Here is a 19,292-nt window from a genome sequence, read left to right as displayed (position 1 = left end):
GCCTGGAACATTCTTTACAACACCCTGAAAATCCTCCCCCTCCTTAATATGTTCTTTTGGTAAGCATTTGGTATACATTTCCAGGGTGTACAGAGCCTCAGGGCAAACCACACTATACAGCCTCCTCAGGAATGTGTACATCTTATACTTTACCTTACAGTTATTTTCTGCTGATTAGGAAAGCAATGCATGTTCATTGTAAAATATCTAGAACAAAGTACACATGAAAAATGAAATAAAAATTCCCCTTGGGGGAAAAAGAATTCCCCTGATATAGCCACATTATCATTTTGATGTAACTGCCTTCATTCATTTTCCTATAAATACCTATAATTTTTAACCAAACTGGAATCAGATACTACATATTTTAAAAACTTTTTATTTTTATTTTGTATATTATAAATACCTCCTAATTTATTCCTGTATTCATCTTCAACATAATTTGTAACAACTGTCTGGTATTTCCTTTTCTGAATGGTCTATAATTTATGCAACAACCATTTCTCTGATGTTCTCAGATCCTTTTCAATTTTTATCATAAATAACATTTTTTAATGAACATGCTTGAAGATAAACATATACACAAATAGCTATTATTTCCCTAAGGTAAATTCCCAAAAGTAGAATCATTTGGCAAAAGGGAATCCATGTGTTTAAGTTTTTTTTGTGATACTCTGTGACAAACGACCTTCCAGAAAACTTTAAACCAATTGGAATTGAAAAAACTTACATTTACTGATTGCTAATGACTTTGAACATTTTTTCCTACATTTTTTAAAACCAGTCAGTTACAGTCCTCATTTGTCCTTTCTTCCTAAGAGGATGTTAATTCGTTCATATTAATTTGGTATAGGCTCTTTATACATTAAAGACCTTCACAGTCTGTTCGTATACTGTTAGGTACGTTTTCCCAGTTTGTCCTTTAATGTCATAGTTGATGGTAGGGTTTTTCTGACCAATCTAAGAGTTTAAATGGGTAGTCAAGTATTTCAGCTTTTAGTGACTACCTAACATTCGTGTCACGGCTTCCCTGGTGTCTCAGTGGTAAAGAATCCGCCTGCCAATGCAGGGGACAGGTTTGATACCTGAGTTGGGAAGATCCCCTGGAGAAGGCAATGGCAAACCCCACTTCAGTACTCTTGCTTGGGAAGTCCCAGGAGCAGAGAAGCCTGGCAGGCTGCAGTCCACGGGGTTGCAAAAGAATTGGACATGACTTAGAGACTAAACAACAACATGTGTGTCAGATGAAATTTCTCTGAAAACAGTATCAAGGATGACCTTGACCAGTGAAAGCTAAAGCATAAACATCCTGGCAGTGGTCAGTGCGTGGTCACAAAACAGCAAACACAGGCGAAGAGAAGTTTACCCTGGGGGCACTAATTATTTTTCAAATGTTAACACTAATTGTGTTTTATCCTCTAAGCCACTTCCTTCCCTTCCTCCCAAAGCTGTCATACCTGCTAGAGGAAATTTCCCCCATTTACCTTGCCCAGGAGCAGCTTGATCAGAGGATTTTTCCTTATTATTAAGTTATAATATATGACAGTGTACACGGTTATGTTAATATATTAAATAATATAGTAGCGTTGTTATTATAACAGAAACTATTATTATCCTAAAAACCCTCATAACATCCTTACCAAGAAAGTGTCACTCATTACCCTCACTTAATGGTTCCAAGACTTTAGGATTAGAAAAGTCAAGGGGACTTCCCTGGTGGTCCAGCAGTTTAAGAGTCTGCCTGCCAGTGCAGGGTACACGGGTTCGATCTCTGATTCAGGAAGATCCCACATGCCGTGGGGCGACTAAGCCTGTGTGTGCCCCAACAACTGAGCCTGTCCTAGAGACCATGCTCCGCAACAAAAGAAGCCACTGCATGCGTGGGCCCCGCGCGCCGCAACTAGACAAAGCCTGCACACAGCAACGAAGGCCCAGCGCCGCCAAAAATATACAAGTTCTTTAAAAAAAAACAGTCAAGGGATCCTTAAGCTGGTAAGGGTCAAAACTAGAACTCAAAGCAGGTCAAGTTGATGTGCATAGCCACTGGGCTACTCTGTCTCCTGGAAAACACACATGCAGCCCCTGAAGGGTCCACACTTGATTTGGAGGATCAAGGCAATTATCCTTACCTCTCATACCTCTCTCTGTTCCTTATTAAGCATTCTGTTTGCTCTCCCCACTAGAGATTTCTTACATCCTTTCCAAAGCTCCTTTTAGACCTACCTGCCTCCTCCCTCCCTGACCTCCCCGAGCTGACCTCCCCACAGTCCAGGGCAGCACTCTCAGGGGGACCTGCCCTTGGCTGCGGACTCTCCTTTCATCTTGTCTGGGTCTCCTCCCCAACTGGTCTCCCCCTCCCCCTCCTCCCTCCCTCCTTCTGCCTCTGCCCGACCTCAGCTGCACATAATGGCCACTCAGAAGCCCTGGTGATGGAGTGAATGATGGCTGAGGACTGAGCAGAGTGCCTAGTGCTGGCTGGAAGGCCGGGTGGAGGGGGAAGAACCATGACTCCTGCCAAGTAGGAAGCTGCAGCCGAGCTGCAAAGACAGATGCTAGGAAAACACTCAGCAGGGCGGTTTCCTGACCCTGGGTTCCCAACTGCTCTCGCAGGTTGGGTGTGGGGGGAAGTGCGCCGGCCCCCTCCCTGGCTCTGGGGGGCTGCCCACCACCACCGCCATTAATGCTATTGCTGCCCCGGGGTAGGAGGGGGGCTGGAGTGGGCTCAGCCAGGCAGAACCCGTCCTCCGAGCCGGCTTCGGAATGCCATCCCCGCGCAAACCAGTGGTGACTCATTCCCTCAGCCCCTGGGCTGCACTGTAAACAGGCTCCGGCTCTGTGACCTTCCCAGAGGGGAAAACAGCAGCTGCAGATGGCCCCTCCCCTGGAGTGCTGGCCTCCGAGCCGGCTACTGGCTGAGAATCACCAGAAGCCCAGGCTCCAGCACAATGAGGATGGGTGGCCCTCCTCGGAGGACCTTCTTTAAGATGTCTCTCTTCCCAGGAGCCCCCAAGACAGGCCTGGGGCTTGCTGGCAGGCAGGGACAGAAGAAGCACCTGGCACCCTCTTTCCGAATCAGTGATCTCCGGAGCCCACCAGCTAGGGGGGCTCACCCTGGCTTTTGGGGAGACGCCACGGGCCATCCAGGGTGGGGGTGGGGGGCTGGCATTTGGGCCCTCAGGCCCCTTTCAAAGGTGACCCTTGTCCTCAAGTGGCTGCTGCACACACCTAAGAGCCCTGTGCAGCCTGAACAGGCCAGGATCCAGGTACCAGTCTGGACAAGTGGACTCAGCACAGCTGGGCTCTTTTCTAACCCTTCACGACTGGCAGCTCCAAGCACACGCTGCCAGGTAAAGGTCCCTGTGGTCACCTTTCCGCTTCACTGCTGAAGGGGTGGGGAGGAGGGGCCCCACTTCCCCAGCCACTTCGTTCACTTTCCCAGCCAGGTCCAGCCCTTCCGAGGCCCCCACTACACGTTCAGTCCACCCCTGAATGAGTCACGTGCTAGGGCAACTTCACGGGGTGGAAACCCTCTGATGGGTGGATTTTTCCCAGGCCAATGGTGACGGGCTGATGGCTTTGGGCTCTCAGAGCACACAACCAGAAACCCAGAGGCAGAGCTGGCTGGGGGCAGCAGGTGAATCCTGCTTACCTGGCATGTGGGGCACGTGGGATGCTGTGGGGACCCTCTCCTGGCCATAGAAACAGGCCACCCGAGCAGGAATGCTAAATTCCACACACACCCCTGGAGGGGGCCATCTGTTTCACTGCTATATCCCGAATCCTCTCCCTCCTCTCCTCCCAGGTGTTCGAAGATGGGCATTTACTCTGTTCTCTTCAAACTCAGATCCCAACTCCTGTGGGATCATTTCTTCCTCAGGCTCCACGTAAGACTCCCATGAGTCAGACAGGGAAAGCCCACAGAGAAATTTTTAAGGAGCCTGGCAGCACTTTGCAATCACTTTTCTGGGAGGGTTTCAGCTCAGAACTCCCCGTCCCACCCACGCTGACAGGGGTCAGAGTAATGAAGTGGAAAAGACATGTTCACAATGTTGGCGGCATCCACTCCCATCTCTAAGCAACCCCAGCCCCAGATCGCTGGGTGGTGGCCCCCAGACGCCACCTCAGCCGCCGGCCGCTGTTTTCCTCCAGCCACTGGAGCGAGTTAAAGACTTGAACAAACGCGAGGCAGTGAGCAAACAGACCTGAGTGTGCTGTCCAGATGCCCAAGAGGAGGCTGAGGCTCGGCACCCTGGGGTAGGTCCTGACCCCTGGTGACCTGCACCCTCCTCCTCTGAGGGTGTCACATCGCCCAGGACCCTCTGAGGCAGGGACCTGGGAAAGCCAGCCCACCTGGCAGGAGGTCCAGCCTCTGCTCATGGGGGCAGGATCACCCATGGGTACACACACCTCTCTGGCTCTGGAAGGGGGTCTACAGGCCGGTGGGGAAAAGGTATTCTGAGAAGTTAGGGCCTCTTCGCTAGCACCAATGGGGATAGCAGTTCACAGTCCCTGGTCATCCTTATTTATACCACAAGCCCTTGAGACTCAGAAAGCCCAATTAAGGTTTCCCTGGCAACACAACCCCCCTCCCCCCAGATTCCTAGGTTGTCACTGAGTCCCAAAGCTGTTGATTTAGGAAGCTCCTAAAGGTGACCCTGAAGACTCCTTTGTCCCCCAGATGAAAGCACGGCTGGGAGATCCAAACAGAGAGTGCCATTGTGCTGCTGGTCTGGCACCTCCAGGAGCCGATCCTAACGGTTCTGCTTTTTAAAAGGTTTGGGCTGTGTCAGGACTAGATTCAGCTCTGCTCAGCAGAAGCCCCCACGGCCCAAGAACATGGCCCAAGAGCCACAGCCTGCCCTCACTGACCTGCTTCTCAGTCCCCTTTCGAGGCCTGATCTAGAAAGGCTCCTTATCTGAAGCCTTGCGGGACAGAGGACTGCCCAAGGAGGTCCCTCAGGCCAGGGCACAGAGAAGGAAGCCGATGGCATGAAAAGTGCTTGAGGAGGAGGGTCACATAACTAGAAGGGAGAGGGTCGGCTGGGGCTGGGGCTGGGGGTGAGCCCCTGCCTCTGACAGGGAATCATGATTGAGCAGCTTCTTGTGCTTCTAGTCCTAAGGTTGTCAGACTTTTTCTGCCAAGGGCCAGAGAAATTCCCGGGTTTGCAGGCCGTGTGGTCTCCATGCAGTGAGGCTGTCACTGCCGTTCACTCCGCTGTCAGCACAAAAGAATCAAGTGGGAGCGGTTCTGTGCCGATAAAACTGTGTTCACAGCAACCTGCAGTGGTCTGGGTGTGGCCTGGGGGCAGCCGTCTGCTGACCTCTGCTCTAGACCCAAGAATGGGAGCCTTAGAGGGACAAGCCACCGGGCTACCTTAAAACAGATGCCTGCTAACTAAATGCTCCAGGTGGTGGTCAGATGGTTTTCTTGTCTGGTCACCGTCTGGCCTGTACAGCCTTCACCTCCCTGTGGGAGAGCGAGGAGTGAAGAGAAACACTCCTGCTACGGTGCGTTCAGCTTCACACAGACCTACTAGAAGCTGAGGAAAGCAACAGACCCCCCAAAACACACCTGCCCAGGCACACAACGCGCAATTTGCTTTCGGAGAATTTCAAAGGAATGCCCAGGCTTCCTTTGTGGACCACATAGGGACCTAAAAAACTTAGGGTAAGACCACTGTTCACTCAGAGAACTAATTTTTGTGTGTGTATGAAAGAGGGCTTACAAAACACAATTAAAAAAAGAGAGAGAGAAACAACCCTGTAGAAAAATAGACAAAAGACCCAAAGAAGCAATCCCAGAAGAAATATAAATTATCATCAAAAAGAAGTGGAAAGATACTCCATCTCACTAACAATTAAAGAAATTTTAAATTGTAACATATTATTTTTCACCAGATTGGATTGGCTAATGTTTACAAGAATCTGGACAGGGTGTTGGAAGGGGTGTGGAAGAAAACTTCTCAGATATGGTGGAATGCCAGCATCTGTGTATACCCTTTTGGGAAGACCATTTGACAGTCTACATTAAAATTTAAAACATGCTGATCCTGGGGCCTGGCAATCCTACTTCCAGGAATTTATTTTATAGAAACACATGTACAGAGATGTTCACTTCAGCAGAATCATAAATCAAAAAAATTGGAAACTAACCCAAAAGTCCATTAGCAGGAAACTGGTTAAATAAATCATGGCAACCTATATTAGAGAATCGCATGGAACTGTCTAATAATGAGGCCAATCTCTAGAGTTTAAAATAATAAGGTAGATTTCTAAGGACTGGCAGGAAAAGACATAAGAGATACATTGTCAAGTGAAAAAGGCAAGTTGTAACAGAGTTTCTTTTGAAAAGAACTTTAGTATACTTAGATTCCCTTTTTAATACTAAAGAGCTACATTCTAAACTGATGAAGTTAGACTTACAAGATTTTACAGTTCACATTGTACATTTCTCAAATAGTTGACTTTTTAAAATCAAACCATTTTGTTTTATAATCATTAAGAAGAAAAGAAAACGAAAAGAATCTTTATGACCCTCCTAGCCACCCCGAAAGGATTTGTGGACCACAACTATGATCTCATTTGGAAGACTTCCCTAAAGGGGATTCACGGTGAGGGGGGTCTTTAATCTGTTTCAGGCTTATAACAATAGAGCATCTTTCTGTATTTCAGAGCATATACTCAAGTTCAAGGACCATCTCTTTCTTTTATCCTGAAATTCAGAACTGCCATGACATAGACACAGTGTGGCTCAAATAATGGGGGTGATGGCAGATTTTCATTTTTCATTTTGATGAAAGAGTTGGTCATGTTTACGCTGTCAAAGAACAAACAGAACCGGGCTCCCGCTTCACAGCGGACACAGCTGAACGGAATCGGTGTGTTTGACAGTTCTAACATATTTTGTACAGCTTCAACATGTGTCTTACCCCAGGAATTTGAGAGGGAAGGAGATACACCCATTCAAAAAAAATCTATCTGGTTGGGACTTCCCTAGTGGTCCACTGCCTAACACTCCTTGCTCCCAAAGCAGGGGGCCTGGGTTTGATTCCTGGTCAGGGAACTACATCCCATATTCTACAACAAAGACCTGGTGCAGCCAAAGAAATAAATCATCTACCTGATTAAAAAAATAAATAAAAATGCACAAAAGAGTACAAAGTCAGTCTCCTTCACACTACCAGGGCAAGGCAACCAGAGACCCTGGGTATTTGAGTCCCCCACTCTGGAGCACACCATGGGTGCGGTCCTGGGCAGTGCCTCTCTCAGCCTAACACAGACTCCACCGACTGCTCCATTTCCACGGATGCAGGCCCTGATAGCTCACCCTTCCCGCCAGGATAAAGTTAATAAATTGAGAAAGCACAGGAAGGCTGAGAAGAGGAATCGGGCCCAACCGGGCCTCTGGCTCACAGCCTGCAGGCCAGGGGTCACAGGAATGTCAGCACCTCTTCAAGTTCCTTAGGAGAAGACCAGCAAGGCTCCAGGGCTCCCTCAAAGCTAAACGAGGGCCCTTCAGCAGCCTGATGCCTGACTCATTAGTGGAAAGAGAAAGCAGAAGCCAATGCCCTGCAAATAAACAGGGCTTGAAGGCACTGTGTCATGAAAAACCTTCTCGAGGGGAAACTAAGGCAGGCGAGACTTTCCTGTTGGACAGAAAAATCCCTCAGGAAGCCTCACTTCTCTCTTCTTTCCCAATGGCCAGCTCTGAAAGGCACACCTGCCTGGCCAGGTGAACCGGCAGATTACTGCCTTCTTCCTTCTGGGGAAAGATTCTTTTGGCTTTTTTTGGACTTTGTTTCAACCTAGATCTTCATGCAGTCTCATTCACTTCCAAAAGAAGCCCACTCTATGGTGTTCTGGGGCTACCATAAGAGAGCGCTCAGCATCCCAAGAAAGGATCTCCCTCCCTTGGGAGAAGGGCTCCCTGTGCCTTGGCATTTAGAAAACCAAGCAGGGCTTTGCTGGTGGCTCAGGAGTAAAGAATCTGCCTGCCAATGCAGGAGACACAGGTTCGACCCCTGATCTGGGAAGATTCCCACATGTGACTGGGCCTGTGTGCCACAACTATTGAGCCTGTGCTTAGAGCCTGGGGGGCCGCAACTAGAGTCCACACGCCACAGTTACTGAAGCCTCTGCAACCTAGAGCCTGTGGTCTGCAACAGGAGAAACCACTGCAATGAGAAGCCCAAGCACCGCAGCTAGAGAGTAGCCCCAGCTCGCCGCAACTAGAGAAAAGTCCGAGTGGCAGTGAAGACCCAGCACAGCCAAAAATAAAATAAATAAATAAAAATTATTTTTAAAAAAAAAGAAAGAAAGAAAACCAAGCAGAAGGGCAGGCTCTGTGATTCTCCAGAGTTTTTCATTCAGTTCTGAACAAAGCAGGGTGATTCCAAGAGAGGTCTGTTTTTAGGTTTCACTGTTAGCCAGAGCTGCCATAGAAAATAAGAGAAAAGAGAGTAGGTGGCAGGTTATTTTTCTTCCACACAGCTACTAAGCTGGCTTCCTTGGCGCCTGAGTCAAGGTCAGGAGGCAGGAGACAGGCTGCTCTGAGACTGACTCTGCTGCAGGACTTCCCCAGCTTGGGAGCCGCAAATAGGCTTTGCTGCCACAACTTCACCAACAACAACCCTTACTGCTTCGGATACTCCAGCAGATGCAGGTGAATGGAAGGCAAGCAAATTAGAGTCAATAAAAGCTGCCTCAGATTTGCAAAAAGATGACTGAACTAGAAAGTGAAAGTATTAGTTGCTCAGTCATGTCTATCTCTTTGTGACCCTGTGGACTGCAGCCCACCCGGCTCCTCTGTCCTTGGGGATTCTCCAGGCAAGAACACTGGAGTGGGTTGCCATGCCCTTCTCCAGGGAATCTTCCCAACCCTGGGATCGAAACCAGGTCTCCTGCATTGCAGGCAGATTCTTTACCATCTGAGCCATAAAGGGATGTCTATAGCTGCAAAGTCACTTCAGTCGTGTCCAACTCTGTGCGACCCCATAAACCACAGCCCACCAGGCTCCTCTGTCCCTGGGATTCTCCAGGCAAGAATACTGGAGTGGGTTGCCATTTCCTTCTCCAATGCATGAAAGTGAAGTCACTCAGTCGTGCCTGACTTAGCAACCCCCATGGACTGCAGCTTACCAGGCTCCTCCATCCATGGGATTTTCCAGGCAAGAGTACTGGAGTGGGGTGCCATTGCCTTCTCTGATGTCTATAGAGATCTTCTCAAAAAAAAAAAAAAAAAAAAAAACTAGTACTGGGCCTTTTCTGACAGTGCAGTGGCTGAGACTCCATGCTGCCAGTGCAGGGGGCCTGGTTTCCATCCCTGGTCAGGGAACTAGATCCCACATGCCACAACTAAGACCCAGCAGAGCCAAATAAATATATATTTTTTTAATGGTACTTACTGTTAATGAGGTAAAAGTCATGCACATCCCACCAAAGCCATTCAGAGCCAGGGCGATGAAGATGAGCACAGAGAGGGCTGGAAGGAAGCAGAAGGCTGGTAAGAGGGGAACCACAACTGAGCTTCAGGGAGGCTGGAGCCTGATCCACTGCTGATGAGGAGCTTGCTTTGAGCAAATGCTGCTAGTGATGACAGGTCATCAGGCATTAGTGCCGGACACCTGGGGAGCTGGCCCAGCCTCTGCCTCCTCCTCCTCCTCCCTATTTTATGGAGTTTGGGCTTTTGCAAAAGGTGTATCCTCGTCCCCCTTTCTTCACTAACCTTACCCACAAGTGGTGGTTTAGTTGCCAAGTCATATCTGACTCTTGCGACCCCATAGACTGTAGCCTGCCAGGCTCCTCTGTCCATGGGATTTCCCAGGCGAGAATACTGGAGTCAGTTGCCATTTCCTTCTCCAGGAGATCTTCCCGACCCAGAAATCAAACCCAGGTCTCCTGCATTGCAGGAAGATTCTTTACCAACTGAGCTACAAGGGAAGCCCTTTACCCACAAGGGAGAGGTCTAAAAAAGCTGTTCGCTGAAATAAAAAATACAGGTACCCCTCAATTAGGAGAGGAGCCTGGATAAGAGTCTAGTGAAACACGGGAGTCCCTCGGTGGTTAAGACTCAGCACTCTCAATGCAGGAGGCGCGAGTTCTATCCCTGGTCAGGGAACTAAAATCCTACATGTCGTGCAGTGGAGCCAAAAAAAACCCTAAGATTTTGGTGAAAGTCAAGCCCTATTTTGGTGTTTGTTCCAAAGTCCTGAAGCATCAGCTCCACCTGAACAGAGTTAGGGACCAGGTGGCTTCTGAGCCATCCTAAAGTGCAGGCCTGGGCTGCTCCGAGCAGTTCAGCTCATGACCTCTGCATATATTCCTGCAGCTGGCCTGGTTCTCAAGCTGGCATCAGTGAGTCTATCAGGGACTGGCCTGGCTCAGCAATGAGATGGGCGTTCCTCATCCCTTGGGAGCTTCTCTCAGACATTTGTCTGGGGCCATTTGCTTATCCAGCCACCATCTGAATTAAGTCAGTGGGTAAAGGTCTAACAAGTGTCCTTCTAACTCAAGTAGTGAGCACAGGCCTGGCCCAGCTTCCTAGAGCAGGTGGGCCTTCGAGCACCTCTGGGTGCTGTCTCCCCAAGCCCTGACAAAAGGGTAGAGGAAAAGCATACTCACAGTTTGGGTTACTTGCTCCATACGCAATCAGCAAGCAGGAGACAGCAAAGCAGGCACTAAAAAGAAAGAGAAATAGTACAGTATTGGTTATCATCATTATTGTTAATATTGTTTATATGGAGGTATTTGCTACATGTCAAGATGCTTTCAGAAAATTTATCATACATTCTTTTGTTCAACAGTTCTAAGGAGCATAATTGGCTCTATTTTACGGGTGAGAAAAATAAGACTCAAAATAACAAATATAAAACAACAAGGTCCTACTGTATAGCACATGGAATTATATTCAATATACCGGGACAAACCATAATGGAAAATAATACAGAAAAGAATGTACACATATAAACATATAACTGAATCACTTTGCTGTACAGTAGAAATTAATAAACACTGTAAATCAACTACATTTCAATAAAATAGATTTTTTTTTAAAAACACACAAACACAGGTATTCAAATACCTAAAAATACATAAATAACAAACCCAACATAGAAACAAAAATGAAATTCTCCAGTGACCTAGCTAGCAGGTGGCTAAGCTGGAATTCAAGCCCCAAAGCCAGACCCGGTAAACACCCCACTGCACTGCCCGCTCCATTCCCGACTGGACAGAGCCAAGGCTGTGAAGCGAGAAAGGACACAACCCATCCCCAAGGCTCCTGTGTCCGCTCAGCCAGGGGACAGAAAGAACCCCACGGGGCAAGGGGTGATGAGTGGCAGCTTTCAAACCCCCTCTACTTGGCTCTGAGCTGGGGACCAAGCCTTTGTAAGCTCCAAAGAATGAATGACACTGATCTCCCCGGCTGATTCCCTTCAGGGCCATGGGCCTCGCTCATGGCCAACCACTGCCCTGCACAATGCTCATTCCCAGTGGGACTGGCTTGGGGAGGACCCTGGCCAGACAGGGCAAGCTGCTTGGCAGACTGACCCTGAGACTGGCGGATTGGAGTTTTACAGCCTAGGAACACACCCTAGGAGGTGCATAAGATGACCCACTAAGGTGCCTGGGGTAGGGAAATACTGTTTTACAATTTTAGAAATTTTATAATTTTCCATTTTGTAATTTAAAATCTCAGCCATTTTATCTCTTTTGTATATGTATCATAAGGCATATAAAATACTATATGAGATGGTGGATGTTCCCTAAGCTCTCTGTGGGATTCATTTCATGACGTATGTAAACATGACCATTATGCTATACCTCAGTCTTACACAGGGCTGTACATCAATTAATATCTCAATAAAAATGGAAGAAAAGAATAAAGCACATTAAACATTAAGAATGACATATGTAGAGGCCTGTGTGCTTAGTCGCCCAGTCGTGTCCAACTCTTTGCGACCCCATGGACTATAGCCCGCCAGGCCCCTCCACCCGTGGGATTCTCCAGGCAAGAATACTGGAGTGGGTTGCATTCCCTTCTCCCAGGGATCTTCCCGACCCCTGGATCAAAGCCTGGTCCCTCGTACTGCAGGTGGATTCTTTACCATCTGAGCCACTAGAGAAGCCCGACAAATGTGTACATTATTGATGATTCCATGTGCTTATATTAGAGGTATGTGTTCAAAATCTTTTTTTCTCACAGAGAGGGAAGATGAAAAAGACTGGAAATCATAATGACAAGCAGGTCCTCCCAGGCAGGCCTGAGTCCTGTGACTTTCCTACGCAGATTGGAAGAACACAAGATCACAGCAGACCCATCCCAGGTGGGCATTCAGGGAGCGCCGCAGTGCCCCTGACAGCAGATACCAGGATCCCCTACAGTGGGGAATCGTGGCCCGGGGTTCCCTCTGCCCACCCCGCCCACCTGCCTCCCCCCAGAACTGACCTGCCCAGCAGCCTGAGCTTCCTCGGGCCGTACTTGTCCATGACGATGCCCAGGGGCAGGGTGATGGCACTAAGCAGGAAGGAGCCCACGGTGAAGGCCAAGTTTAGCATCTCATCCTGGGCCTTGCAGCTGAGCCAGCCATTCATCCGGCTCACCTCCTCATGCTCCAGCTCTGCCGTGGCCCCCACTGTGACGTTGGTGACATTCTCTGTGTGTAGAGGGAGGGGAACCTGATCACAGGGTCAAGGCAGGGATCTCCGAAGACCAGAGGGGCAGTTGCCCATCCAGAGTCAGCCCACTGAGAAGGCCAGGGCTAGCTCTGGGCCCCTTCAGAGCTCTGAATATCCCCAGCAGACTGGGATGTCCACGTGGCCAAAGCTCCCTGGAGTGATAATAGAGAGTTTCGTAACTTTTCTTTTTTTGGAGAGGGGAGTCACCTTCCCTTTGAAGAATCCAATAAAGAAAGTGCCACGCTTGCTCCTTAGAAAAGCCTTGCCCACAGTCTCAGGGGCTTCTTGCGTCTTTGTAGCACCCACAAGCCCCAGGTTGGGATTCCAATTTACTTATTCGGCTGCACCGGGTCTTAGTAGCGGCATGTGGATCTACTTCCCTGATCAAGGATCAAACCTGGGCCCCCTGCATCGAGAGCTCAGACTCTTAGCCACTGGACCACCAGGCAAGTCCCAGGATTCCAACTCTAGAGTAAGCGACACCTAGAATAGCAGGCTTTGGGACCCAGCCTGGGCTGTGGGTCCCCCAGCTGGCTAGAACTTCGCTGCAGCTCTGTCCATGGAAGCAGTCTGTGGCCAGCAGACAGGAGGGCGACCCTAGACCACTTGGGAAGGACAAGCTGCTGGGCTCAGCTGCTGTGAGTCAATGGAGGGGAAGGGTGAGTGGGCTTCCTTTAATGCCTAATACATCAGATTTCTCAAACACATATTCCCTGTGCTAAATTCTCTCTCATGTTCTCACAGCATCAACTACTACATATACTGAGTCATGGAACCCTCTTGGGAAAGGTTTTTTGTTTAAAAAAAGAGTGCCAAATAACTTGCTTTCACTTGTCGAAAGGTACCTGTCTTCTTTTTCTCACTGGGGTCACCATGTCACCGTCTCTAGTGGCCACACCTATGCCATAATCCTAGTCCTCAATGATCCTCTCCAAAGTCCACCCAGCCCCAAGACGGCAAAAAGAGGGAAGGAAAAAGTGCTGTGGCAGCGAGGGGCGGGAGGGTGGAGGACGGGCTGGCACGCAGTGGGAAACGTGCTCTGTTCCTCTTGGGACTGCTAGTTAAGAGATGCTGACTAATCCTGCAGGGAGAGGAGCAGCCTCTGATTAGACACGAGGAGGTCACGCTGGGAGACTCAAGGAAATACCTCTCAGCAGATAAGTGCTGTCTCCTGCATACGGCCCTCTGGCGCCAGGGCCGTAAAGCTGAGGTCGGCAAGGCCTGCCTGGGCCTCTCTTGGGGGGGTGAGCCAAGGTCACAGAAGAAGATGCACGTTGGGTGAATCACGTTCTGTGCCAACCTCTGACCAACAGGTCCTGGTTGGGGGCACATTGAGGGTGGGGGTGTTGGGATCTGGGTTCCAATTCTGGTTTCTCTACTTGCTATTTTACCACCTGGGAGAAGTGACTTCATCTCTCTCTATCTCAGTTTCCTTATCTGTAAAATGGGCATCAGGTAATAAATATATCTATCTCTCTAGAATTTGGGGTAAAAGAGAAAATCCAGATAATATTTTAGAGCTCACAAAGGCATAAGAAGTGCTCATTACCAATAGCTAAAAGTTATTACTATTATTAGAACCTTACTAGGTGGTGCCAGTGGTAAAGAACCCACCTGCCAATGCATGAGACATAAGAGACACGGGTTCAATCCTGGATTGGGAAGATCCCTAGGAGGAGGGCATGGCAACCTGCTCCGGGGTTCTTGCCTGGAGAATTCCATGGACAGAGGAGCCTGGCGGGCTACAGTCCATGGGGTCACAGACAGTCAGACACGACTGAAGCAACTTGGTATGTATGTGTTATTATTATTGTTACTACTACTACTCTGATGGGAGACCTGGAACGGGGATAATGATGCAACCGGCAGGTAGCAGAGCCGGATGCTGTAACTGGAAGCAGAGTTCCATAACTGATCATTAATCCGTAGCATGAATTCATATCTGGCCTCTCACTGGGCTAGGAAAGGGACTGTGTTCCAGTCACCCATGTCCCCAGCACCTCCCCTTGGTCCTGGCGCACAGTCGCTGTTTACTGAATGAATGCAACAGTGGCATCAGATCACCTTGACCAAAAGGATCCAGAAAGAAGAAATGAAACAGGACGCATGGCACCAACTTGAAGCCAGAGGGGACTGAAGGAGATCACAGCCACAGTGTTAACCCCTGAAGCCACAGAGACAAAACCTAACAAGCCAGATTTCCGTTCTTCTCATCTCCGCCACCTTATCTCAGCTTCCCAAAAGATGTCCGCACCACACTGGCAGCCAAAACACATGACAAACAGGGTCAGCTGAGCCCAGGAGGTTCCAGCTCAGGGCCAGCAGGCTGGAGCTGCTTGTTCACGGCGGGGCCCACTTCTGGAAGAGCAGAGCTGCTTCACAGGTCGGCACTGGTTTCGGGTGTCAGCTCTGCTAGCAGCAACAGGACCTGAATGTGAAGCGGGAGGGACCAGGCAAAGCAATGGTCACCTCCGGGCTGGTGTGCAGGTGTGAGCAAACCAGAGCAGGTGCAACAGAGTGGATGGAGTAGGGAGGGACAGCTGCTGGTCCCGGGTCGCTGGCTTGTGAGACCTAACTGTGGCCGTGCAGGGTCTGGGGCACAACAGAGAACACAAAATCACTTAGGGCTGGCAGTGCTGCGGGATCAGCTGTCTCTGATCAGACGCACCAGGGGGCCCTGCTTCTGTCGTCCCCGGGGCTGGACCTAAAACCACGGCTGTACTTCTCAAGAGAGGGAAGACGAAATCCCAAGGCAACATGCATACTCAAGGCAGACACCCTGGTTCGCTCTTAGTTGAAGATGGGGACAAAAAACCATCTTGAATTGTTTAGCTATCTGGTCACCTGTAAGTAGACAGGAGGGGCTCCAGGAGAGAGAAGGCACAGTGGAGGGAAGGGAGGCTGTCCCTCCCATCTTTCATCCTAGGGCCGCTGCGACAGAGCAGGACCCTTACACGTTGGGCCACCAGCCTTCTCTTAAATCTCTGCCAACGGGGCCACCTGGCTGTCTGCCCTCCTAGCTCCGGGCAGTGATGTCCAGAGACAGATGAGCCGGGGGGTGGGGAGGCCTGAGTGGCCTCTTACCGGCCCAGGGAGCAACGTGAGAGTGCCCCTTGCCCCAGACGGAACTCAACCTTCTGTGAGCCCGAAGCTTTGTTGGCAGTAAACAGCCCACACGAATAATCACAGATCCAGCAGATGCCCAAACACAGTCACACCCAGGCTGCTCCTCTCACTCTGCTCCCACCTGGGCCACTGTGGGCCAGAGAGACACAAAACAGAGAAGTGCCCAGGAAGTGCCAAGCCTCTGGGGTGCCCCTCTGCTCCCAGGCTAGAACTCAGCCCTCACCCAGCCCAGCCTGCTCTGGGCCTCACCTGCACCTGTTTATCACAGAGGCAGCCAGAGTGGCCCAGCCTAACCCAGGAAGGTGAACCAAGAAGAAACAGGCAAGGAACTGGTGTGTCCAGAGTGTGCAGGGAACGGGCATGAGGCTCCTTAGGAGGAGACCCGGGGCAGGGAGGAGGGAACAATGCCTGCTCTGTTCGGCCCCACTCACAGAACCCGGCACTCAAAACTCTTAGCGAGAGAGCAGGGGAGAAAAGAAAGTGCTGTGACCCCACTCAGGCTCCCCTAACCACCCTGGATCAAGGAGGGGGCTCCCCCTACCCTAGGGCAACAAGCCAGAACAGCTGACCAGACAAGGCTTCTTGAGGAGCAAGGGGCACCGGGCTGGAGGCCCCTCTATACTTGAGCAGCCCCCTGCCCCACCCACCCAATACCGGCCCCTGGACTTCCCTGCTGATGGTCACTGCCCCAGGACCTCCTGTCTCTCTCAAATCCTTAGTCTATCCGGCAACAGGAAGCAGCATCTCTGTCTGGCAGGGGGTATGTAGGCAAGAGGTCAGCCTCACACACAGCAAGCCCGAGGCAGGACACAGACAATCAGAGGACCGCGCTGGCCAGGCCAGGGTCTGGTCCCCTGGTTGTGGTCACAGAGGGCCGGTGTGCGCTGGTCGCTGTGTTCCACGCTAGCAGTTTCTGTGTCACTGAGCACCTCCCTCTCCACCCACTAGTTCACATCTGGCCATCTGGAGTATCCAAACAGGTACCTGGGGTCTCACAGAAGGTACCTGGGGAAGCCAGACTTGAGTCTAGGCGGCTGGACCTCAAAGCTCCTCCTGACCTTCAGGCTGTACTGATGCTGTACCACCTGGGTCAGAGGCAGTTCAGAGAGAAAATGCTGAGAGAATAAAAGACACCTGAGGCTGACAGTGTCAGGGATCATGCCAGGTGGCCCTTCATGTCACCTAGTGAGAATGGGAACCTCCCCCGAGATGCTCCCACGAGGTCCCCGAAAGCCAACCAAGCTGGACAGGACCTTCATGGGATGCCAAGAAGGCATGTGGGGGCGGGCGGCTGTGGAGGAGGAAAATTAGGTCACAGGAAGGAGGAAGGCGGTTGGTGGGGAGGGCCATAGGGCCGAGGGCATCAGCTCCTCTGTGACACATCCTGAGGCCGGAGGCCCTGCAGGCCTCTCGACACAGGTATAGAATTTAAAAAAACAACATCCAAAATATACCGAAGTTGCAGGGAGTGGGGAGTGAAAAAAGGCCTATTCACAGCAATAAAAGTCAAAGGACGGGTTTTCCAAAGGTACCACCAGTGACGTCTGAGACATACCACTGGTGGAAGAGACATAAAAAGGGAGGGCCGTGAAGTGGCGGGGACTGTCTCGTGTCCACTTCTTCAGCCTCAGCCCAGTCTGGTGGGGACCAGGCCTGGCCCTGCCCTCTCACGGTCCCGGGGACCAGCTTCCCGCTTTGTTTCAGTGAAGGGTACAGCCCCTGGTCACCAAAACAGAGTCACTGAGGAGGTCAAGAGCACAGAGCTGGGGCCTGCTTTGGGGTCCATGGCTGGGCTGGACCGTCGCTTCCTCATGCAGAAGCCACGTCTCCCATCTCCAGAGCCGCCCCCCACCCGCCATGATCCCACCCAGCACCTGGCATGTGGCAAACCCTCAATAATTCCTAAGAGGCTAATAGGTGAATCTGACCGTCTCTTCTGCCTCGGGAGCTTCTTCCTGGCTTGAAAAGGAGATCCAATCTCCCCAGGGCCCTGCAGGCTCCTTCCCATCTCTCCAGTCATCATCTGCCCTTCTGTCCTTTCCCTCCTCTCTTTCAGCACACAGCCTGCTGCAGGGGCTCACTGCCTGTCTTCTTCTGACTCACTCCTTCTGGCCCTCCACGCTTTTGCCTAAGCATCAGAGAGCCCCCCACCCAAGCTGAACCAGATCCCCATGGCTGCTCTCCCCACCCCACCTCGGCACACTGCTCTCTGTTGGGGTCTGACCACCATGTGGGATCGGGTAGGTCTGTGTGTGGTGACTCTTTGATGCTGGCTGACTGCAGACCCCCTGAGGGCCTGGATTACTCTGCGCCCAGCACAGCATCTCAGAAAATGTTTCCTGAGGGTATGGGTCAGATAAAAGAGACTGAACATCCACAGGGAGCACCAGCCCCCTTAGCTGAGAGAAAAATGAAGAAACAGGTTTGGTGGGGGGTGGCGCTGGTGACAGCAGCCATCCAGAGGCCAAAAGGACACAGGTCTGGGAAAGCCGGGGCTGGGAACCCAGCTGGTCTCCTGCCCACACCAGGGGGCTGGGGAGGCAAAGCCAAGTGCCAGCCCAGGTCCCCAGCCCCTGTCATCCACCCTGACCATCGGGTGGACAGGGATTAAAGAGCTGAGGGGAAACGGAAAACCCAGCTCTTTGTTTCTTTGTCCCACCTCGCCACGCTGGAACCCGACACTGTGTCTGTGACCGGATCCTGGCCGGAGTCCCGAGCAAGAGTTCTGAGGACCTTTCAACAGGTTCAGGCAAATTTTCCAAACCAAAGCATGGGTCCTAAAAGCCACAAAACGCTGACAAATTTGCATCTCAATCAGCTGTAGACTGGTCAGCTTTTCACAAGCCTCATTCAATAAATATAAAAAACAGCCAAACTGTTTCTCTGCAATTCAGCTGTCCCCCAAGTATGACAATATTAGGCCTAAGCAGAAATCTTGATCCTCAAATCCTCCAGGTACTCCCAGCCAGGCAAGACCCGGGGATGCCAGGCCCTGCAAGGCAACAGGCTGCTCAGACTTCCAAGAAACAAGGAGGCCAAAAGAGATAAGCCCTGTGGAATCAGCAGGCCTGCCCAGCACGGATGCTGGGTCAGCGGGTTTGCCAGATAGTCAGAAAAACCAAAATCAGAGGCAGGAACAAAAGGCACAGGATAAGAAGTTGATGTTCAACCCACAATCCTGACCCTTCACCCTCACTTGGTTTACAGGAGGGACCAGGCAAGCCTCGAAAGGGCTTAAACACCAACTCAGCACTGCTCTTGGCACAATCGCTGGGACTCCTCCCACTTCAATGAAGGAAGCAGCCAAGGCTGAGGCAGGAATGAAGTGACCAGCCCCGGCGCTGCCAAGACCATAAGATAAATTAAATCAGTGGGCAACGTGGGGGGAAAATAAACTACCTTAGAATCTGACCTTCTGACACCACAGTAGGACAAAAAAAAAAAAAAAATTGACCACCTCAGTCCTCCAATCTGGATGAGATGCTAAAAGC

At 50.7% G+C, this 19,292-nt stretch overlaps 1 protein-coding gene across 2 annotated transcripts in view; it reads right to left on the bottom strand.

Annotated features, from left to right (window-relative positions):
- The window catches only part of SLC43A2 (solute carrier family 43 member 2), a 43,781-nt gene that overhangs the window by 21,743 nt on the left and 2,746 nt on the right, over positions 1–19,292 (bottom strand). For both annotated transcript variants that reach the window (XM_040243799.1, XM_040243798.1), the window contains 3 exons: positions 12,446–12,653; positions 10,621–10,676; positions 9,405–9,481 (listed from right to left, as the gene is read on the bottom strand). In XM_040243799.1, coding sequence (XP_040099733.1) covers positions 9,405–9,481; positions 10,621–10,676; positions 12,446–12,653 — 341 coding nt within the window. The remainder of the gene's footprint in view (positions 1–9,404; positions 9,482–10,620; positions 10,677–12,445; positions 12,654–19,292) is intronic.

Source organism: Oryx dammah, unplaced genomic scaffold (assembly GCF_014754425.2).
Source record: "Oryx dammah isolate SB20612 unplaced genomic scaffold, SCBI_Odam_1.1 HiC_scaffold_8, whole genome shotgun sequence".
NCBI lineage: Eukaryota > Metazoa > Chordata > Mammalia > Artiodactyla > Bovidae > Oryx > Oryx dammah.
Note: the sequence above shows the minus strand (reverse complement) of the source record. Positions and strands in the feature narration are given on the sequence as shown.